The sequence below is a fragment of the Chamaea fasciata genome, unplaced genomic scaffold, assembly GCF_029207755.1.
Source record: "Chamaea fasciata isolate MVZ Bird 193981 ecotype frontalis unplaced genomic scaffold, bChaFas1.0.hap1 SCAF_1, whole genome shotgun sequence".
Lineage (NCBI taxonomy): Eukaryota > Metazoa > Chordata > Aves > Passeriformes > Sylviidae > Chamaea > Chamaea fasciata.
The window spans coordinates 32,203,189-32,226,543 of record NW_027094086.1 but is presented as its reverse complement, the minus strand read 5'-3'; the positions used below and the strand labels follow the sequence as shown (position 1 = coordinate 32,226,543).

The 23,355-nt window shown below is 41.0% G+C and overlaps 2 protein-coding genes across 5 annotated transcripts; one reads left to right on the top strand and one right to left on the bottom strand.

Moving 5' to 3' along the window:
• Positions 1–1,141: 1,141 nt before the first annotated feature.
• ELOC (elongin C) lies at positions 1,142–15,396 on the bottom strand. Of its 3 annotated transcripts, none has more exons than XM_066180110.1 (4): positions 15,287–15,396; positions 7,898–7,959; positions 6,329–6,472; positions 1,142–3,745 (listed from the first exon to the last, which is right to left on the bottom strand). In XM_066180110.1, exons 2-4 carry the CDS (start codon positions 7,899–7,901, stop codon positions 3,555–3,557), a joined length of 339 nt encoding a protein of 112 aa, XP_066036207.1. In that variant the 5' UTR covers positions 7,902–7,959; positions 15,287–15,396; the 3' UTR covers positions 1,142–3,554. The 3 variants fall into 3 exon arrangements, with proteins under 3 accessions (XP_066036207.1, XP_066036215.1, XP_066036224.1); XM_066180118.1 differs by lacking the exon at positions 15,287–15,396 and adding an exon at positions 14,849–15,114; XM_066180127.1 differs by lacking the exon at positions 15,287–15,396 and adding an exon at positions 14,605–14,755.
• A 435-nt stretch (positions 15,397–15,831) lies between these two features.
• On the top strand, positions 15,832–20,330 carry TMEM70 (transmembrane protein 70). Of its 2 annotated transcripts, none has more exons than XM_066180098.1 (3): positions 15,832–15,931; positions 17,464–17,575; positions 18,677–20,330. In XM_066180098.1, exons 1-3 carry the CDS (start codon positions 15,914–15,916, stop codon positions 19,132–19,134), a joined length of 588 nt encoding a protein of 195 aa, XP_066036195.1. In that variant the 5' UTR covers positions 15,832–15,913; the 3' UTR covers positions 19,135–20,330. The 2 variants fall into 2 exon arrangements, with proteins under 2 accessions (XP_066036195.1, XP_066036187.1); XM_066180090.1 differs by lacking the exon at positions 15,832–15,931 and adding an exon at positions 16,279–16,432.
• The last annotated feature ends 3,025 nt before the right edge of the window (positions 20,331–23,355 follow it).

Below are 23,355 nucleotides of genomic sequence, written 5' to 3'. Positions count from 1 at the left end.
TCTTTAATGAGCTCTCTCTATTTTTCTCTTACTCCTACTCTTTCTGCCTTACTCAGGTGTTGAAATTAAGTTTATACCAGAGCTACAACCCTTAGTTTTTAGGTAGGAATACTGTGCTTCCCCTTGTGCTTTTGTTTACTCTGCAGTAGCTGTTACTCCCTTAAATTACACTGCAGGATTTGAGACCTGAAAAAAATTAAACTAGGAATTCAAAACATGGACTGAGAAGTTAACTTTCCTGCCCCACTATGTTCCTTGTCCACTTCATCACATAAACCAACAGATTTAGGCAAGCTTTGGGGGCACCCTTTCAAATGGGCAAACTGAACAGAAGAAAGGGGTAAAAAACTAAACAGGCACTACTGCAATTTAGGCCTGTGAAACAAAATAGACAGTGATAAAACACAGAAGCAACTGATTTTCCAAACTTCCTACCATTAAGAAATACCTTTTGGATACCGGGTTCAACATCTGTTGAATACAATGGCACAGAGAATCTTGATGGTGAATCCTCCTTTCTTCAAGTTCAAAACCAAAAATGAATTTCATGTCTTGTGAAAGGGAGTTCCGATCATTCTAGATGCACAGACTATTTCACGTTGGAGACCATCAGAGATTTCTTCAGCAGCTTATACACACTCAAATGATGACAAACCATAATGCAGCGTGATTCTACTCATTGTTTACAGTTAATAAAGTATTTGGAAGTTTTTATTGCTAAATCAGCAGTTCAACTTAAAAGTCAGACCTCAAGTACAAGGCTACCTTTCTAAGTAAAAGAATTACTATGGGACACTTGAAGTTTTCAAACTATCCCCAGCAGAATATCCTTGAAGTATCCTTGAAAGTATCCTCTTCAAGCCTGTTCAGGAATACCATGCCTTTTTAGTACCTGTTGCTGAGAACTGTGGATACTTGTAATTCAGAGCATTGCAAAGATATCTTAACACTTCAACTCTATGAAACTCTTCAGAACTATGGAAAAACCCACCACCTTTTATTTTATACATGCAGCTTTGCAACCTAATATCCAAATACTAATGACATGAATATTCTGCTCACCATATAGTATAGCCGTGAAAATGATGATTCTGCATATGAACGCTTCCTCTAAGATGTCATAAATCAACAGAAACACAGGTTTAAAAATTTTCAACTTTGAAATTTATTTAGAACTCAGGGGTTAAGCGTGGTAAGTTTCCAATTGTCTGATAATAGCATACCCATTTAACTATCATGGAAATTGCACTAATTCCCCCTGCCCGCCTCCCCCTTAGAAATCTGGTTCATTTTAACAGCCGGTGGTTTTGCAAATAGTGCACTCTAGGACACTACTGCAATTCCTGAGTGTTCAAAGCTACTGTATAATACATTAAGCTGAAAAAAAATGAACAAAATTATTATTCAGAGCTAAACCAGCTATTTTACCTTACTGCTAAAGTACAGAATCATAAAATGCAACGTATTTTAACAAAATTAAGGAAATTGTCCTAGAATGCTTAAAAAGGGGAAGAGAAAAAAACAAACAAACAAAAGAACCCCCACTGTTTTAAAAAATGACATCCTTTTACTTTAGTTTAAATCGAAATATTTTTTAGCCTCAAGTCATTAGCCTCAAGACCATTAAAAATGGCCAGTGAACGAAAGACTCACTCAGACTGATATGTAGTTGTGAGTAAAATATCCATGTTGGTAATCCTTGACCTTTTAGGGTATTCCTAGCGGCTCTAACAAAAGCAGCATAACAGGGTATCTCTGGTTTATCATTCTAGTGCTCTTGAAAATGAGTTACTAACAGCACTGAACACAGTGCTTACACATGGAATTTCAGACAATTACCCTATAATGCACTTCAGCTTTACCGTGCAAAGCCAATCTAGTCACAAACATCCCCACATTAAACACATTAAATTGTGCCAAAGTATGTGATGTGAATAAATGTCAGCTAATCTACCAACACACTGACAAACGTCAGCATTGTTTAAGCCCAGAATAAAATTTCATTTGTCAGAACTGACCTCCTCCATGAGCAGACTGCATAGTCTATCTAAGTTACTAGTTTTCATCCAGGAAAATCTCTTCCAAGTTGTTTTTCTTTTTGTTGACAAACAACCTTAGAGGAGAGCGTCAGTCCTCTAAATTAGCTGTGAGTTAAAACATCAAGAAAGAGGTTCCATCATCAGTTGGTGGGATTTTTCCATGATAGACCACAATCACTTCTTGATCAAAACAAAGCTGAAGCAGTGGCAGCTGATGGAAATGCTAATTACATTGTACTTGCATCATTTCTCATGATGCATTAGTTTTATTCTCATTTACAGATGATTTTAGCAGAAGGGTTCTTCAGGCCGCAGCTGAACAAAAAACACCTTCTTGTCTCAAGTTGTTTTCTTTATGGAAACTTGTTTTGAACAAAGAACTGATACTACAGGCAACTGCCAGTAGGATCTACTGAGAGACAATGTATTCCACTCTAGTATTACGTCAGTGGCTTGCCAATCCTTTTCCCCTAAAACACTTGTAAAAACACTGGAAATACCTATGAAATTTATAAAACAGCTCCTAAAACATCTGCTTAATGTCCTTTCCTTCAAATATAAAAGACCTCCACATTTCGGGGTCTTTTGCTATGGGTACAAGGGAGAGGTTGAGGAAGAGGCAAAAGGTAGGACAGCTTCTATGTTTTCAGTTGCTATGTTACAAAATTTAAATGACTACTGCTCTAAATACAGACTTTACATAAACAATCAAAACAATGGAAATAAACCATAACTGAAGCCATATAAAATCCTTATCAGGTCAAGTGACAGCATATTAAGAAAAATCATATATGTTATAGAAGATAATATACACAGATTTTAAGTTATTTTCCCCCTCAAAAGTCACTGTCAGTAGGATCGGAGTCTTACTGTACAGACAAGTGACTGGAATATTTGAAATTACTAATGGGGTAAATTGAGGTTACAGAAGCAAAATGGTATCAAGTACACCTTTGCACACATCTATACCATGACTTAAATTAAAAGCCTTAAGCATTCTCCACTTTTAACCTAAATGGAGTATCACTGACAGTATACAAAGAGGGCACTTCTATTCTAGTTAGTGTAACTATGCTACAGGACAGCTATCTTACAAAGGAGATTAAGTTCAGATGTTTAGAAACTTCAAAAATAAGAGAAAGCTAGAAACCCCTACTCAAATGTAACTATAATTATCTTTTAGAGAGTATTAGACTAAACTCCAGTATTTGCTATGGTCGTTGTATTAAAAGAAAGTTCTACCACACCTAAAGGATAAGGCATAGCCATCTACTAATTGGCATATTTGTTTATTTGTCTCAGGTTGTGAAAAGGTCCTTATTTGTGTAAGCAGCAAAACAAACTCCAACTGAATGACTGCTATATGCAAAAGAACTGAAGGCAATTGCCTCTGCAGTGAACTTTACAGTTCTCAACAGCACACACGCAACATGCTATCTGAAAAAAGTTACTAACTGAACTACATGTATTAAATACTGAAAAAAGTTTTACATTTTTTATTATAATTTATTTTATTTAACAATCTAAGAAGTTTGCAGCCATCAGAAGTTCCAGTGCAATTTCAGGTGCAATTGGGAATTCAGGAATCTCCGTAGAGCTGTTAGTATAGCGGACCTTGTAGGTGAAATACATGCATACTTTGGATAGGACATGGGATGGGATCTCTCTAAAATTGACCTCATTTGTTTCATTTTCTGCAAACTGACCTGTAGAAAGAAAAAAAAAAACCAACACAAAAGAACACCAAACCAGAAGTCAAAATCTCCATTCACTGCAAAATGAAACAACTTAGCAAATTAATACAATGCATTCTAAAGAGACCTGCCTATGTCTCATCTTCCAGGGCATTAGATTCTTCAATGTAAAGCAGGATGTGCCACATTCAGAGCCCACAAGAGTATTAAGACACCCAGCATTATGACATGTTTATTTAGTCTGCAACCTATCGATATTATTCTGAACAACTACACCAGAAATTTAGGTTTACTTCCAATACAGTTGATAGGTACTTAGCTGTGTGCTAAGCTCTAAGAGGCAACAATCCAAATTTCTAGCTGTCTTATCCAAGGGAAAAAAGGAGTTTCTAGATGTTTCATATCTGCATATGCACACATATACGTGTATATCAGTAGTCCTGCCTTCTATGACTCAGTAGCTTTGGATCCTCAGTTTCAGGCAGATTTGACAAGAGGGTTGAAACCTCAAAGATGCATTAACTTGATAAGCTGTAGAAACAGACAGCAGGGACAGGGAAACTCTAGTTGTACTGGAGGGAAGCTTACATGCAGTACAAGTTCATCCCTATTAGATACAAAAGAATTTATTAAGAATTCAAATCTCAAAACACAAGTACATTTGAAATTCACTTTCTATAGTGCCTATAACTATGAAACCTGGATGATACAAAAGTTAGGATCCTATGGTTAATCCCACAAGATTTATTATTTTTGGCTCTTCCCCTCACATCTTTGGACTTTCAATGCATTAAACTGCAAGATAATAAAAAAATACTAACATTAACTCCATGTTTATGGGAGACTAGCAATGTTAAGCTCCCATTATTTCTGTGGGCATCTCCTTCTAGCTACAAAGCAGAGCTATTTACTAATGTCTACACAGATTCATGTAGAAATATCTGCGTGCACTGAAGCTAATCTGCTTGAATTTTAGTACAGGAACAGTCGGAAGCAAAAGAAGAAATGTTAGCATATTGGCGAAGTCACAGCACTGAAACAAAAGACTTACACATCAATGAAATTATGACCCACTGAACTAGACAGCAACAGTACTTTTCCTTGTGACCCATTTATCTTTTTAGTATTTATACAAAATATTCTTGACTGCTGAGTCCTTTACAGTCAGTTTCTAGCCCTCTAAGGAGGCTACTTTGCCTTTTATTCCTTCACATTGAATGGATTCAGAGCAGATCTTGTAACTACTCTTCTTCTTAGATGTCTGGGAGGCTGACATGGACACAAAACACTTACTACATATTTTCAAATGCAACCATTAAAATGACACTGAGAATTTTAATGGCTCAGTTTGCCCAAATATTACTAAATAATTAAAAATATATTAAACCAATAGATCTCTGCAGTAAACTCCCTCACTAGAATCTAAGAGAACATAAGAATGACCATATTCAACTCCAAGCTCCACGTAGCCTATTGCCCAACCACTCAAGTGGGCAAAGGTAAACGCACAGGATGAGGGTATAGAAGAGAGAAAGCACTTGTGTTAACATCTCTCTGTTCTCTCCCCCACCTTTTTGGTCTTCAAAAATTAGTTCAGACACTTCTTAAATCAGATACAGTCTCATAAATTCAGTAACACATGAGGTCCTTCCCTCCTGTAAGTTTATCTGCCCTTGCCTCAATCTTAAGGTAACTTTCATCATTAATCTCAGGAACTCCTTGTCACAGGATGTTGTCAACATGTGGCCTCAGCCCCAGCAGGCAGCAAAGCACCACACAGCTGCTTGCTCATTTGTCCCTGCTGTGGGAGGACAAGGGAAGAGGAAAGGAACAGTAAAAGCAAGAAAACTTGTAGGTTGAGAGAAGAGAAAGGAAACAAAACAAGTGATGCAATGGTAATCACCACCTCCCATGGACAGACTGATGACCAGCCAGCTCTCAAGCAAAAGATGGCTCACTCCCCTTTTTTACACCTCTTCCTTTTTTACTTTGGAGCAAGACATATTGAATGCAATATCTCCTTCAGTAGTTCAGGTCATGTGTCTGCCTGTGTTCCCTCCCAGCCTCTTGTGCACTCTCCTGTCTGGTTATTGAGTGGGGAAAGAGTGAGAAATACAGGAGGCCTGAACAGTGTGCAAACACCTTTCAGCAACAGCTAAAACAGGTGTGATATTGGCTCTGTTTTAGTCACAAATCTGAAGCTCAGAACCCTGTGACCTGCTATGAAGGAAACTAACTCCACATGGAATACCAGAATTTCTGCCATGGATGTGGCAATAAAGAACTACCAGCTCTTGTTCGTTTTCAACTTGGCAGCTCCACGTTTCATATAATACCCTCAAGTTCTCATACCATGGCAAACTAGCAGCAATGTAAGACAGTGTAAGATCGCTAACTGCCCAAAAAGCAGAGTCCAGTCTTGAGTCTGGTACTACAATACCCCAACAGAGATGGACTGTTCTGCTGGAAACAGGAACTAGGCAAGATGTGGAAAAGTTATAATTTTTTCAAACTTTTACTTACTGCATAATAAAAATTCAAATTGTCCAAAAGTGAGAACAAAGAAGGCAAAGGTACTAAGTCTTCTGTACCTACCTGGTCCACTCAACATAGCTTTTATTGTTCCTGATGTTAATGCATGCTCTCTTTTTACAATGAACTCATGGCCATCAGAGGATATTAACTTCACATACATAGCATCTGGGCCCTCACACCCACCGTATGTTTTCTCTTCTCCATCTATAATGGAAAAAAAGATAACAGTTTCAGAACACAGTATACGGATTCACATTACTAAAACTGCAAGTTGCAGTCTTTTTCTATGACTACATTTGCAGACTGAAGAACCCAATACAAAGAGAAACGAGACAGAAGCATTATGCATATCTGAAGATGACTTTTCTGAAGCAACCAGCAATGTTTTAGAGTAATTTTGCAAAACTTGGAATTTTTTTATTAACATCCCTCTATCATCAAATTCTGACATGATTTTTAAAATATACATAGGAATGAAATTTTCCTTTAGACATTCTCAAGTCAATTGAACATGCTACTGCTTCCTTCCATTAAATCTACAGTCATGTTTATCATACTAATACTTGGTAAAAGTTAACTAAACACATATCTGATATTGAGGCAAGGAAAAAATGCTTTCTGAAGCACTGGTAAGAAAAAAAGCAATCAATATTCCTGCACTGAAGAAATGACATGAAACAAAATTCATTCTCCCTGACCACCCAACCAGACCTAGAACCATACAGCATCAGTGCATCCCTGTGTTGTGGCCTTTGGCAGAAAGCATGGCAAGTGCCAAAGCACTAAACCCAGAGAGATTTGAAAATTCTCCCCACAGCAGTTTGTGCTTCTCCTGTTTTCCTTCTCTCTTCTGTTTCACTGAATACCTGCTCTCTACTTTGTTTCTCCTGAAGGCTTTATCCCCCTTCCTTTTTGTGCCTTCTTTTATTGTATCCTGACAGTGCTACTTTTAAAAGTTGAATTACTGTTGCCAGTATAACAAATAAAACATTCCCCCAATCAAGTTGCTTTGGAATTTGAAGTTAAAATTGAATTATTATGTAGTTGTTGACAATTTTAACCAAGTACTGCCAGTGCCAAACATGTTATAATACAGTCAGAGAAAGTATAGACAAAACCAGAATCCATCCAATACTGTTTCATTAACCAGTCATTTGTTGAGGCAGAAACAACAGCTCCATATGTAGTCCTATCACGCACAATGTAATTTATCAGAAATCAGTATGCATTATGATCTGTGAGCCAAAATTCAACAGGCTGACTTCAGTTAACAAACAAAGAATTATTTTAAAAAGTACACAGTGAATTTTTCTTGGTCACTATACACAAGTTTAGTGCTACAAAAGCCTAAAGACATTCCTATTTTAACATGTACATTTTCAGGACTGTGCATGTTAAGCAAGTGATTTTTTTTTTGTTAGAATAGATACACTTTGAACAAGTTTTCCAATAAATGAACAGTCACCTGAGAAAATTCTCCTACAAAACATCTGTAAGAAGTTTGAGGCTACAAGAAAAAATGACAACATCAACATTTAAAGTCTTAGAATCCACCGCCTCTACCAATATGAGAGAGAAAAGGCTTCAAGTCATACAAAACCAAGAAACACTCTAAGATTGTGAACTTACCCATTCTCTTCTTATTAAAAAAAATTGTTTCTTTTCAACTGCAGATTTTGCAACAGGAGCGTCTGAAAAAACACAAGTGGCAATACTTTGAGTCAGCAGTACAATTTTTAAACTCCCCTTTACTTATTAGTCTTTATGTTACCATAAACACTCCTCCAAAGAGAATATGGTGACAGACAATATGCAGCGTTGATGAGCAGTATGTTTTGAAAACAGGAAACCCATGAAGTTCATCCATAGGAAATGCAAACCCTCGACTTTAGCACCTCCAGCAGTGCCTGGAGCCAGCCTGCTGGAGAGCAGCTTTGCACAAACATTCCTGGGGGTGCTGGTGGACAAAGTGAACATGAGCCAGCAGCGTGCCCTTGCAGCAAAGATGGCCAGCAGCACCCTGGACTTCATCTAAGAGCATTGCCAGAAGGTTGAGGCAGGTGATCCTGCCCCTCCACTGGGCACTGCTGGGACACATCTGGAGTGCTGGGTTAAGTATGACAGACCAAAGTGAGCCCTGCAAAGGGTCACGGAGCTGACCCAGGGATTGAAGCACTGGTACAAGGACAGGCTGAGAGAACTGGGGTTGTTTAGGCCAGGAAAGAGAAGGTTCAGGGATCAGTCTAATCAGTATGCACTAAACACCTGGTCTTCACCCTGCCCTTCACAGGAGATTGACAGTTCCCAATATCTCAACCAATATCACCCAGATAATCTACTTCAGACATAAAATGTAGGCACAGTTAACCAGAAGCTTCCATAGCTTATATGTTGATATCCAGCTTGCTGCATGTGTATTTCTCCATGGAAAGGAAATCGAAGAGTTAGAGAAACAGAAGCACTTTTTTGCAAAACAAATCTATGTTCAGACACAACTTCTATTTCTTTACCCCAAACTGCATCTCTGCAGCCTAAAAGAAAACTTTGGAAGAGAAATTCTACCCACCCACCTGCTGTCCTAAAATTCCTTTCATATCAACAGCCACTCTGCAAACATTAACCCAGTACAATTCAATGATACTGCTGTGTGACCATAGATTCAGGAAAATAGCACCAGTGAGTCTAGGTGCTCTCCCAGCTGATATTCAGGGTTGAGGGCAGTAAAGAGTAAAGAGATCAGAACTGAGACCACACCCCATATTTGCTCCCTCCTATGTTTCTGGTAAAAGTTTAGCAAAAACCGTAAGCAAGCTGAGGAAGCTGCATGATTTGGAAGAATACTACAGACAACTCTTTGCTATTGCTGATCACTTCACTTCTGCACAGCACTTTGATGCTGGTTTATTCCATTTATCTTTTTTCATAGCTACAAATATAAAATAGTCCAAATGTTCCCTCAAGCTTTCATCAGAAGGCACTTTGTTATGTACACCTAATGAAACTATGCACACATAACCAATAGTTTTTAGTTGTCTGAAGAGAAATTAGCAAAAATAATCCTCCACTTACATTGCTCCTTCCTTTGAAAATTATCCTGACTTTACAGAACTATCTCTAAAAAATATTTTCCTTATCACTGGTATAAGGAACATCTTAACCTGTACTCTTGCAGGTGAAAAGTTCCTGAATACAAGGCACAATGAAGAATGTTCTTTGAGAGTTAGTTTGTGTATGCCGTAAGAGAGATTCCCTAAATGGAGTGTTAAACGCCTTCATCACTTTCAGTTATTCCAGGAATTCATCTAAGGAAATTACATCTGGATGCTGGGACAGTTAGGGCCCAAAACTGATGGGATCTTTCCCCCTATTTCAACAGTTTTTGTAAATGGAAATCAGTCATCTTATTGCAGAGTATCTGTTGCTCAGGAACTGAAGAAATACCTCACATTATTACTTCTACTTTGCAGAAGAGGATCACTTGCACTACCTCTTTTTCTAGCCACAAAACCATTTGCTACATTCCAAAAGAGTACTGAAACCACCTATGATTTATAATACTTGGGAAAAGGAAAAAAAGAAAAAGAGTATCACAGAAGTGATACCACTCTTGGGAGGTGTTGGTGGTAATTAAATGTGCCTTGGTTTACAATACAATTTATGCCATTAAACACTGGAATAAAGGCTAGTTAGTGGGAATGCAGATAGATTAAGACCTTGCAAGGGAAAAGAATAACTAGAGGAAGCTAATACATTGAAAGATTGAAAATGGAGAACTGAAAGAGTCCACACAAAAAAAGTTGGATGTCAAAAAAACACACAAAGAGCATTTTAATAAATCTAATGTGCTATCATATTAGAGAGGGAAAAAAATACAGTAATTAACAAAGAAGAAAAAAATTATCAGGCTCATTGGTCAGAATTCAACTGTACTAAACAGTAAAGCAGGACAAAAATGCAGTAAGTCTTTGTAGTTTTAGGGCATGCTGAACTAATCTAGTATTTTAAAAATTAATCAGTCCTTCTCTTTGGGAAAAAGGAAACTCAAACAAGATGCAATTGGGGCTCAGTACATCATCTGGGGTTAAATAAATGTGATGAGAGGTAATCTTAAAATGAGAAAGAACCTTTCCACAAGACTACAAGAATACAGTACGCTGTTGCAAACACAGAACAACTGGACTAGAGAAGAACTGCTAGTTCCTCAAAAAAAATATGCTGAATTTTTTTAAACAATGCTCCCAGAAAAGAATAGGCAGATTTGGATGAAACAGAAGTGGAAAGGATTGCAACGAAAGCGGGACAAAACATAACACAAGACAAATGACCAGTCTTGAAAAACAGTGTACTAGAAGTCCCATGAAATTAAGTCATATGAAATCAAGACTCCTGCATGAAGGGATCAATACAATCTCCTTTCATGTCGTCAGGGCTTGTTATTTGGGACTATAGCCATTCTGCGGTCAACTAGAAACTGCTGCAGCTCTGTGGGGGCAAAAAGAAAAAAAGAAGCGTGAGGGACAAAGAGGCAAATGCACATTGAGGACTCCTTTTCAATAAAGATGGGGAATATGAGCAATGTTGCACATGAGCAACAGCTTCTCTGGAATACCACACACAATTCTGAATTCCTCTTTTCAAGAAAAAGAAGTTTGAATTACAAGAACTACAAAGAGAACCTACTGATACGACCAAAAAACCCGTTTCTAAAAGAAAAATTAATCTTCCTTATTCAGCTTAGCAAAACTGGAATGAAGCTAAATATAAAAATTCATTAAAAGGATAAACATTGCAGGAAAACTATGCCAACATAATAGCTCAGTTTAAGTTCAACTAATGAACATAAACAACAAAAATAATAAAATTTATAGTGCTATTCCAGAATCCAAGTGTGGTTCTGGATATGGAAAACCCCAAACATTTTATTGCCAAAAGTAAAAGATGCAGAAAAGCCAACCTGCTTTTAAGATAAAGACATAATATGTTCCAACACATGATGCATTTGACACGGTAGCAAGGGACACACTGAATTTCGCTCACTTTCCACTCTGATGCAATGATGTGTCATTAAAAAAAATAAATCATGAATACTATTAGCAGTATTAGTCCTGACAAAATAGCCAGAGAGCCAATGCAACAAATGAAGAGAAAAGAAAAACAAGAAACTCAGGAGCCCTGAAAAACCTAAAAAACCCAGTAATGGTTCCTTTTTGGATCAAGAAGTGTTCAGTCTGTCCTGACGTTGTATGAAGATCAGAACATTTTCAAAGCCAGAAAAAAATGCCCACAGAAAATAAATCAAAAGAATATAGAAACACCTCCCACAAATTCTCACTTTTGCATACAGGGAGTACAAAAGGAACATGGAGGGAGATTTTCTGTACCTTTTTTCTAATTGACAATGGCATGGCCTTAGGTTTTAAATAATAGGTCAAGGAGGGTTAAGCAACCTTGTATGTGGTCTTCTAAGAAATTATTTCTCTCAGTGTAGTGTTTATTTCAAAACATCATTATATTTTCCTTCTCTATAATGAAAGCAGCACAAATGACAAAACAAAGAAGACAAGGAAGAAAGAGACAGATTTCTGAACATGCCTGGTAACTAGTGATATTTTAATTACTTTTCCACATTTTATAGTTGCCCTGGTTGACTTCACCAAGACTACACCAATGCAGCAGTCAGGATAAGAACAATCCAAGACTTGTTAACATGTACTTTTTATATATTTTTGACTTGACAATTTCAGACTCCTGCAGAGAACCACTAATTTATGTTCAAGTACATTCACAATTCCATTTGTCCTTCAAGAAGCTTATGTGGCATTACCATAAGGTAGCTCAGCTCCCTGACTTAAATCCCAAAAAAGTACATACATTAGGTATTACTGTTCTCCTGCTTTGCCTCCTTAAAAACAAACAAACAAAAACCCAACAACCAACCAAACAAACCCCAACCCCCCCTTGCATTTATTAAGAGAAAGTTTACATAAAAGGGATATGTCACTTTTTAATCAGAAGGAGAGTACAATACAACTAAACCCAGCATATTTGGCACAGAAATTTTCCAACCAGTCTAAAAAGGGCCTCCAGCTGCAGAAAACATAGAATTGTCATTAGATATTAGAGAACTGAAAATTGCCACAAGCTGCCAGAATATTTACACCTACAAGGTACAATATTGTGAAATACCACAAACGTTTACACCATGGCAATGAAGCCACACAAGGCAAGTGTTCTTGTTTCCCTGCTTCAACATCTTCTTATACCTCTAAGAAGAAATAGGATGGTGTAGTGAGTTTAGCCTGACCTCCTTCCTGCTTCTCTTGACTACCAAATGCAAGAACAAAACTGAAGCACATTCACAACCATCCCAGCTCACTCCCAAAGCTGCATGCTCATCTCCCAGGTTTGCCAGAATTTCTAGAACACCATTTCTTTGTATGCTTTGTATGCCAATGAGTGGAATAGGCTTGAAGGGCATGCACTACTGTAGCTGAGCACACTGGACCACTGCACAGCTTCCAGAGCCTCACTACCCTGTTCTCATTAGCACAAGAACACTGAATCTATGCAAACATTTCAAGCATTCAGATTCTTTGATCCCACAGGAAAATCCTTTAAAAACTCAGTTTCTGGTTTCAGGGAATTCAAATGGCTTCAAACTTATTAGCTGCACAGCTTCAAACTTATTAGCTGCATGACACACACGCAGGACTTTGGTATGCTTCAGCTGCTGACATTTGTATCCCACACTGTCCATTTCTGGAAAACACATGCCAAATAAGCCTCCAGCAATTCCTAGTTTGTTTAAAAGCCAAATATAACACTTTTTGGTGTCATTTACATATCCCTAAGAGTTCATCCATCACTAAAGGCTGCCGTGTGTTACGACTGTTCAATCCTAAATTCTACCCTATCCTGAATAATAACTTGTTGAAAAGCACCACTCTTCAGTTTAGTATTCATTGCTCAGCACACATCAAAAAAATAATTAAGGTGGTAAAATTAAGGGATTGAAGCATATTTAGAAAAAACACGAGGAGAAACTGGTACAGCATGATTTCCAAATCAGCTGATTCACTGCTCCAATACTCTCAGGCTCTAAAATTCCAATTTTCTGGCACACACAGGAATGTGACAGGAAGGCACAGTACACGTGAATGCTACTTGAGATAAACAGGAGATAGCAGGGGTAGGTAGGGTAGGACAGCAGGTACAAAGTACCAAAGATCTTAGTCAAGATTTCTCTTCTTGCCAAAGGAAACTTTCCTTTTCAGTAATTCCCCAGAAAACTTCACAGAAAAAAAAAAAATCCACAAAAAAACAACTCAAAAACATGGACAGGGGAGTGTTACTGTTTTCTTCCAAAGAACACTTCCAAGCTGTGCTGTACAGCTCTTGCCATCAGGGGAAAAGAGGCTGATGGCACACTGCAAAATTTTACAGGGCATGGATTTCTGCCCTTTTGTTGTAGGCATTCAACAAAAACTGCTGTTATGCAAACTACCCAACAGAGAAGCTAACTAAACCCTGAACCTTTTTAGGTGCTAAGAGACTTGTCAAATATATCAAAATTCCTTGAAACAACCTTACAAACCCCATACTTCCATAAGGTAACTTAAGGATTTCTTGTAACATACACAAGAATCGTAAAAACACCTGAAGCTGAGAATTCCTGAGGGCAACACTCATTTGTCTCCCTACAACACTATTAAAACAATTCAAAATATTAAAATTCTTCACATCAAGACTATGAAACTACCTAAATCTGTTCATCACTCACTCTGGTACAGAAAAAAAAGAAAATCTCAAATGGCATTTCTCTGACACGTGGAAAAAAAATTAAATGCTGAAGTGCTAAAAGTTTCTAAAAATTATCTTAAAAGCTCCCAGTGGAAACAACAGCAAAAATCTTACTGTCCTAAACATTTTATTGATATAACTTAAGCTCATTAAAAGGCTGATCTCAAGGCAGAAGGTGTATGCTACCTGTGCAAAGATGTGGCCAGTGTACCACAGGAAAACTAATAAACACTTATTCCCCTTCAAAGTAACTCTTCGGTTAATTGAACGTTCCCCCAACAATTATTTTGGTCCTTATTACAGCAAAAGGAGGAAATTTGGAGCATGTAGGGGGTTACCCAAAAATAAGTACACGAAGTGGTTCTTACCCTAAAGATCTCTCTTGTGCCTGTTTATCTGTTTTTCTGGTTTGCTTCCAAAAGTCATCAAAGCCAAGTAAACAACCGGCCTGGGACTATCTAGGTCTCCTCAGAACGCAAAGCTTAACTTACAGTCCACGGTACCAAACACACTTAGAGATATTTTTAATAAGTTACCTGGTGGAAGACCAAATTGGCCGTCAAAGCAAACTGCCAGCAGCATCATCACCTTTCCACACATAAACGTGAAGCCCTCAATACCGTCCCAATGCTCAGGTTACCGTGTGTTAAAGCAGAACCTCTCTCGGAGGACCACGCGGCTCTCAGCTCAGATCTGTTGCTACACGTAGAGCTATCACCCGTTGCTTTGCTTACATTCGCCGACCATTACAGCCAAATCACTTTAACCAGCATTGCTCACCTTGGCAAAACAACCCCTGGGGGCGCATCCGAAATTCTTTCGGCCTGAACTTTCCCCCTCTCCCTACGGCTTAGCGTAGGAAAAGGGCGAACGTCACTTAGGGCAGGAGTTTGGGAGCGATGCTCAAACGCAGCACCGCTCCAGAGAGCCCCTTTCCCGGCGGCGCCGGGATTCCAAAGAGAGTCTTTTGGGGCAGGAACGCGCCTTTCGCCACCTCCTCGGTGGGTAAATCCCGGCCTGGCCTCACGCCCCGACGGCCCCGGCCCCTCCGCCCGGCCCCCGTTCTACCCGCCCCCCCCCGCCAGGCGCGGGGCGAGGCCCGCTGCCCTTCCCGGGGCCGGCTGCGGGGGCTCCCCGCTCCCCGCCCGACGGGGCGCCCCGCCCCCGGGGTTCCCCTGGCGGCCCCGGCGGGGTCTTGCTCCCGCGACCGCCCCTCACCCGTGGGCGCCGCTCCCTCCGCCCCGCTCGCAGGGCCGCGGTGTCGGCCCAGCTACCTCCGAGCGCTTCCGCCCGGGTCACGGGCCGCTTCCGGCCCACCCCCCGCCCGCGGCCCGTGCGACGCCCGTGCTCCCGGCAGGCTGTGCGCCCCGAGCGGGGCATGCTGGGGCGCGTAGTTCTCGGGGGCAGCTGCAGGCCCGCCATGTCAGTATTCGGGGGTGTCGGTTGGGAGCAGCTGAACATGAACGAGCGCCTGTCCGGCTGGCCAGGAAGGCCGGTGATATCCTGGCTTGTATGGACAATAGTGTGGCCAGCAGGAACAGGTCAGGGACGTGCTCGTCACTGATGAGGCCGCACCTCGAGTCCTCTGTTCAGTTCTGGGCCTCTCAGTTAATGCACATCGAGGTGCTGGAGGCTATCCAGAGGAGGGTAACGAAACTGGGTAAAGGTTCTGGCGCACGAGTCTTATGAGGAGCACCTGAGGTAGTTGGGGTAATTTAGCCTAGAGAATTTAGCTCTAAACTAACGTTATGGCTCTCTACAACTATCTGAAACGAGATTAATAGGTGGGATCGGCCTCTTATCCCAGGCAGCTGGTCAGAGGACACGAGGCGATGGCCTCAAGCTATGCCAGGGGAGGTTCAGGTTGGGCATCAGGAGGAGTTTCTTTACAGAAAGTGTTCGACTTTGGAATGGGCTGCCCAGAGAGGTGGTGGAGGCACCATCTCGGGGGGGGGGGGTGGTGTTTAAGGGATGATTTGATGAGGCCGTTAATGCCATGGTCTAGTTGGCGTGGTGGCGTTGGTTGGACTCGCTGGCCCCAGAGGTGTTTTCCAGCCCCGATGATTCTGGGATCCTGCGGCTGAGCGGCGTAAGGGAGATGCTGACGGGGGCGCCGCGGAGCCGGCCGGAGCCTTTCCGCGGGCGGAACCAAAGCGCGGCGCGGCGGCGGCGCGGCGGCGGCTGTCGGTGTGGCACCGTCCGCCGTGTCCCCGGTGCGGCCGCGGCCCCGCCATGCTGCCGCTGCTGCTGCTCCGGGCCGGCCCCGCCGCCGCCTGCCGCCGCGCCTCCGCCTCCGCATGGCTGCGGGGCGCCGCGCACCCCGCCTGCCGCCACCGCGCCGCCCTGGCCGCTCGGCCCCAGCAGGTTCTGTGTGGGGGCTGTGGGGACCGTGTGTGGGAGCGGGGGGAGCGTTCCCGCTCCTCGGGGAAAGGGCGGCCACCCTGGGATTCGCGGTTTTGCCCTTAGGGGATTTTGGGGAGGGAAGCGAGGTGCTCCTCGGGGCGTGGCTCCTGTGTTACGCTCAGGTGAAACCCCACCTGGAGTGCTTTGTCCAGCTCTGAGGCCCCCTTCGACCTGCTGGAGCGAGTCCAGAGGAGGCCACCATGCATGCATGCAGCACCTCTCCTGTGATGAAAGGTTGGGAGAATTGGGTTTGTTCAGCCTGGAGAAGAGAAGGCTTCGGGATGACCTGCTTGTGGTCTTCCAGTACCTGAAGGGAGCCTACAAGAAAGTCATGCAGGAAAAAGGGACTTTCTACACGGGCATGAGGTGCCAGGACAATGGGGATTATAACTGAGAGTAGGTTTAGCTAATCTAAGATACTAGGGGAAAAAAAAACCCCAAAACTGTGAGGGTGATGAGGCACTGGTTCCCCTGAGAAGCTGGGGATGCCCCGATTGTCAAGGCGTTTAAGGCCAGCCTGGATGGAGCTTGGAGCAAAATTGTATAGTGGAAGGTGTCTCTACCCACAACAAGGCTTTTGGAACTGGATGACCTTTAAGGCCCAGTTCAACCCAGGCCATTCTGTTATTCCATGATCAGAAGGGCACATGATGAGCATAAATGTCTCCCTGCAAAGCTGTGTGTAAATCGATTGAGGCAGTCCTCAATTATCAGTAATGGGGTTGCAAATATTTAATGCTAATTTGGGATATTTATGTGGAAAAGTATTAAAACAGGCAGCATTTTAGTTGGGAGTTTTTGGCATGCTTTGGTGTGTAAGCTAACTTAATTCCTGGTTTGAAGTGCTGTGGGTGGGTTCAGGGCAGGGAGAAACTTTGTGTGAGTGTATACACATACATGTATAGATGTGTATGTGGATATGGATGGATGGATAGGAAGATACAAGATGCAGTACTGATGGTCCTTAGCCCTGTACTGCTTTCATCTTTCAGGTTGCGTCTTTTCAAGGAGTGGCTATTCGCAGCCTTAGCACATCCTCCCCTCATGATCACCCAGAACATGGAAGATTAGTTTATAAAGGAAATTTGGCAAAAACAGTGTTGGGTATGTGACTTGAAGTGATTTATGTTGCCTTTTTTTTGTTGTTTTGTTTTAACAGTATTTAATAACTTTAAAATGGAACATTAAAAGTAAGTGTTCTCCTTTCCAAGTTTGCCAAAGTCTGGATTCCATGTACAACACAACAAACAAACAAGCAAAAAAAGGTTGTAGTGGTGGTGCTTGGTTTCTGCTTCTCTGCTTGGGTGTGCAGGGAGCTCTGTTCATCTCTGTAACCCCTCAGCCTTCTTTGGCTTCCCTTGCAGCTCTTGGGGTGACTTAATCTGACCCAGTAAGCAACAAAGATAAGCTGTAACTGCTCTTTACATCCTGTGTGCTTGGAAGTGTTCCTGAAATGTTTCCCAGGCAGGCAGGTGTTATAATGAAACTCTCCATCTGTAATGAGACTTCACAAATCTTTCTTTGGCCAGTTAATGGTACAAAGACCTAGTGAAAAGTAAAGCCATTGGATCTTTTCTGGTCAACATCTTTGAAATGTGTCCTAACATGTTTATTTGTCTCAGCATCTTGGCCTCCTGGTTTTCTTGGTGATGTAAGGACTGTGGGTGGTCCCACAGCTCTGGCTACTGTCTTTCAAGCCACATGCAAAATGGGTAGGCAGTACTTGTTAATATTTAGTAATCCAGGGTTTATGCATGGTGGCCAATCTGGCTTCTTTGTAATACACACTGAATGTCAGCATTGGTTGTTGATAAAGAGAGAAATTCCCTGTCTGCTCACTCTTCAATGAGCACCATTACACGTGTCTATAAATGGAGTCAAGTCTCATTAGAAATCAGTTTTTCTGTCTGTGAAGTAAAAACTTGATATGTGTGCATAACAGCTAAGAGCTGACTGCATCACAGAAATAGAGCCAGCTCTGATAAACCCAGCATGAAGGTGCAAACAAATCAGAACAGAGGCAACGAGACAGGGTTGAGCTTTCAACGGTTTCCCCATGAGCTTAAAAGAAAAGGGAAAGGAGTTTTCAGTAACTTCATCTGTTCAAGTAATGGCATTGTTATGTGGTAGAAAAATATATGTAATTCCAGAGAAAATCTTGCTCATAAGTGTTAACCTTCATTTTCTTTGTTTTCTTTTATGTAGGGGTGAAGTTTTTCTCTTACTCCACCAGCATATTCAACCTGTTCATGATGCCCTACATCATGCTCAAGAGTGGTATTGGAGTGGAAAGCCTGCTTGTCCAAGCTGCCTTTTACGGGTTGATTGGGATTTTTACATTTGTAACTCCGGTTACTTTGCATATCCTTACAAAAGGTTATGTCATCCGCCTCTATTACAAAGATGAAGCGGACACCTACACAGCCATTACCTACAATGCCATCCTGGCAGAAAAAGTGACTGTTTTCCATCAGAAAGATGTAAAGATTCCAGACATCACCAAGATGTTTACAACATTTTACGCTAAAACAAAATCAATGCTCGTTAATCCTACGCTTTTCCCAAATCCTCAGGATTATAACCATCTCATGGGCTATGACAAATCCTCATTTTTTAAATTTGAGGATTTAGAGGAGGTTAAGGAAGCTGATGAAAGGAAATAATTTGAAGATAATGGCAGCATCATTGTCTATAATGCAGTACTATATACGTGAAAGAATGTAAAAATCTATTACACTTGTATCAGGTAGCTGGAGTTTTCTGTATGCATTTTGGAATGTATAAAAAAAGACTTTTTTTAAAATACTGCAAACAATGTGAGGATTTCTTTAGAGTTAATGACATAAAATACAGTAAAAAAAGGAGATCCTTAACCCTGTTTTTTGCTTGTTTATTCTTGGCTTGATTTTTGCTGTTAGCTCTCCAGAGAACTGTAAAATGCATGACCTGCGTGGCAGTCTCACCATCTCCATGTCAAAGGAAGCCATTCATGATAGACAAATCATCAACACTCATCACCTATCAAGTAAAGACATAATGTAAAAATGTTAAGCCTTAAATACTAATTGTACTTAATCTAAAAATACCGGGCTTTTTGGCACTGCTGATGATCATATAAAGGAAGTGAACGTGGCTTTCCCTTCCCTTTGTGGGACCGTCGGTAGCCAGAAGGAGTCTCTGGAAAGCAGGCAGGTATTCCTGTGAATTCCTGCTCCTACCTCCTCCCAAAGGAGAGAAGAACATGGGGAAAATGGCAGTGTATATATACAGCAGTAAGTTCTGGCTACTCAAAACTACTCTCAGGTTTCTTGAACTGAAGCCCACTCGGAGCAGCCCTGTCCCCAAAGGTAGAGCGCAAGAAGCCTCTCCTCTTGGCCGTGGGAAAGCACGGTGGCATAAGATTTGCTCTGTGAGCATCCCACTGACAAGAGGTGTTGTATTTGAATTGACAAAGAAAATTCTAGCAGCTGGTGGTTAAAGTGCATTCTGTCAGCATTTTTGTATGGTGGGGAAGCAACTGTGCCTTTAAGGAATACACCTGTTGATTTTCAGCACTGCGAAGAAAGCCACCTCTCACTCAGCTAAAAAGGGAATCTAGTCTTTTTTTGGTATTAGTCTGGTCTTTCTCCCTTGAGTATGTAGAGGTTGGATTTAAATTTTTTAGCCCAAGGCACTTGAACTGACAGACACTTGTTTTCAAAGAATGAAGGGCCTAAATATTTTGAGACATAAAAATTGCTAAATTGAAAAAAAACCCAAAATTAAAATCCTTTTGTGTTAGCAGTGCCCTGTGTAATAAGAAAATCAGATGCTTGCTACTAGTCATCCTGATCCTGCAAATAAAAAATTACAGCTAACTTTCAAGCTATTTCCTAAGTTGTAGCTGAAAAACTGAATTTAAAAGTCCAAATGTCTTTCAATACTATTTGAATTTCCTTTTGTAGGGTAACATCACAGATATTAAACCAGGGTTTTGAATGTTGCTGTTCAGACTGCCCTCAATGTACTTGCTTAGTAATTAAAAAGCAAATCATGTCATCCCAATATTTTTGAGGCAGTTTTTTTTGTGTTGGAACAGTTATAATTTTAAAAGCCTGATAGAGTCTCATTAAGCCAGTATCATTCCATGGGCAGCAATAATAAATAAATATTTTTTCATAAAATTGTATTGAACATGTGAGGTTCAAATTATGTTGAACAAGCAATTCTTGTCACCTGGTTTTACTACTTGTCCTCATTGAAATTATGTTCTACACTTAGTTAAAAGTAATCTTTCCATGCCTGATGCATTCACTTACTTTTTTTGGTGCTTGCATTGGAAGATGAAGTTGACTTGATTTTCCAATGACAAATACGGGGAGAACAGGAAATAGAATTTGCTGGAGAAGGTAAAGGAAAGGCCCCAAAATTATGTTTATGTACTCCATAGGCAATATCAAAATCCTCATCTTTGTCTTCTGCGTGCAAAATCTTTTCATTTCTAAATTTGAGACTTGGCCATTTCAGAATTAAGCAGCAAGAGTAAGATGTCTCCATGCCAGTGGCTGAGTTTCTGTCTATGGAAGATTATTATTATTATTTCTTCTGCTTGTATTATAGTAGTGAAAAGCAAGTGAAGCTGGTAGGTGACTTTCTGACATGCAGATGATTAAAAATAATATTAAAGAATCCAGAATTCTACCCGAAGATAGGTGATGATTCTGGCTGGGATGTAGTCTCAGAAAAAAATATTTAATACTTCCAATGTGCAACTTGAAAATAATAGGATAATACTTTTATATTAGGAAAAGAGAAGACGAGACTTACTGAAGATACTCAATATTCTACATGCTTCTGCTTTGTTTGCTGCTACACTTAGATTTTGTACTTGAAATTGTAGGACCATTTAGGTTGGAAAAGACCTTCAAGATCATTGACTCTAGCCATTAATCCAGCACTGCCAAGTCCACTAATAAACTGTCTTAAGTCCTTATTTATATATATCTTTTAAATACCTTCTGGCATGGTGACTCAACCACTTCCCCAGGGAGCCTGTTCCAGTGCTTGACAGCCCTTTCAGTGAAGAAATATTTCCTAATGTCCAGGATAAACATTCCCTGGTGCAACTTGAGGCTGTTTCCTCTTGTCCTATTGCTTACTACAGGAGAAGAGACAGATCCCCACTTTGTTAGAACCTCCTTTCAGGTTGTAGAGAATGATCAGATCACCCCTGAGCCTCCTTTTCTCCAGACTGAACAACCCTGAGCTGTTCCTCGACTTGTGCTCCAGACCCTTCACCAGCTTCACTGCCCTTCTCTGGACACACTCAATGTCCTTTGAGTAGTGAAGGGCCCAAAAATGAACACAGGATTTGAGTATACTTGCCCATATGTAACTGGTTTAGATCCCTGGAATTATTGAGAGTAGTTACTCACATTAGAATCAAAATAAAGGAAGGGAATTGTAATCCAAAAAGACTTCAAGATGTGTTTCTTCTTTGCTCTGGGTTCTGAGCAGTCTGTCTTTATAGCACGTTGTGTGCATTTCCAGGTGGAAGCTCTGAAATCCTTGGTGTCTTCCAATGGTAGAAAATGTGTGTAAATCAGAACAGGCCCTCTTGCTACTAACAAAGCCTGCAAGAGAATCAACTGTGATGTCAGTGTTTCAATAAACAAATTGCTACCAGGTAATTCCCAAAGTCTGTTTGCTCCGTGTCTGTTTAAAACCCTATTAATTATGTGAACTACCATTCTAGTCTGTTTTTCTTCAGTTCCATACACTTGTTGAAAACCAGCACTAAGTGCAGAAATATTACTGCCTACTAACATTTTCATCCTTGGAAGTTGTCAGTATTTCCTTGGGTGTAGGTAACTTGTACACGATATGGAAGAAATGATTTATCAGATCTAGAGAATGTGCTTGTACGTGTGGAGGTTCTGAAGGAAATACTGATGTAGGAGCCCAGTTTTCTGAAATAAGTGATTTACAAACTCTCTTATTTGCAAGGCAATGCCTACAGTGAAGGCAGAGAGCTCCAGCAGCCTTTTCAGGGCCAACGAATCCCTTGTCCATAGCAGCTGGATGTATTTTACCCTGGTCCCAGTTTCACTCAGTCTGGTAGGAAGAGCAAGAATGTGTCAGTGTGTATCAGCGACGGTGTGGCCAGCAGCACCAGGGCAGTGACTGCCCCTCTTTACTCGGTGCTGGGGAGGCCACACCTCATGTGTTCAGTTCTGGGCTCCTTAAGTGAAGGAGAACATTAAGGTGCTGGAGCATGTCCAGAGAAGAGCAATGAAGATGGTGAAGGGTCTAGAGGGTAAGTCCTGTGAGGAGCAGGTGAAGGAGCTGGAATTTTTGGGCTGGAGAAAAGGAGGCTCAGGGGGACATTCTCTGAGAGGAGGTTGTAGCCAGATGGGGGTTGCTGATCTCAAAGGCAACCAGTGACGGGATGAGAGGAAACGGCCTCAAGCTGTGCCAGGAGAGGTTCGGGTTGGACATCAGGTGGAGTTTCTTCATAGAAAGACTGATTAGACCTTGGAACAGGCTGTCCAGGGAAGTGGTGGAGTCACTGTCCCTGGAGGTGTTCAAGGAAAGACTGGACGTGGCACTCAGTGCCCTGGTCTAGTTGACACAGTGGTGTTTGGTCATAGGCTGGACTCAGTGATTTCAGAGATCTTTTCCAACCTAGTTAATTCTGTGATTCTGTATGAAATTACTGAAGCCTCCTTCTTAGACACATTCTTCCTATCCCCTTCCAGCCTTAAAAGCTTCCACAAAAGGTCATAGATGACTAGTTTTTTTTTTCTTTTTTCCCTTTGAAGAACAGTCAGGATATGTGCAAATTTTTCTTTCCAGTCTTTGACTAAATGCTATCTTTTAGCTAGTGATCCTCTCCCTTTCTCAAG

Bases quoted from the DNA above. Each gene is read 5' to 3' on its own strand.
- TMEM70 (XM_066180090.1), top strand. From the start codon at position 16,301: ATGCTGCCGCTGCTGCTGCTCCGGGCCGGCCCCGCCGCCGCCTGCCGC. The intron at 16,433-17,463 runs GTTCTGTGTGGG...TTCATCTTTCAG, and splicing joins TGGCCGCTCGGCCCCAGCAG to GTTGCGTCTTTTCAAGGAGT. The intron at 17,576-18,676 runs GTATGTGACTTG...TCTTTTATGTAG, and splicing joins TTTGGCAAAAACAGTGTTGG to GGGTGAAGTTTTTCTCTTAC.
- ELOC (XM_066180110.1), bottom strand. The intron at 3,746-6,328 runs GTAGGTACAGAA...TTCTTTCTACAG, and splicing joins AGCTATGTTGAGTGGACCAG to GTCAGTTTGCAGAAAATGAA.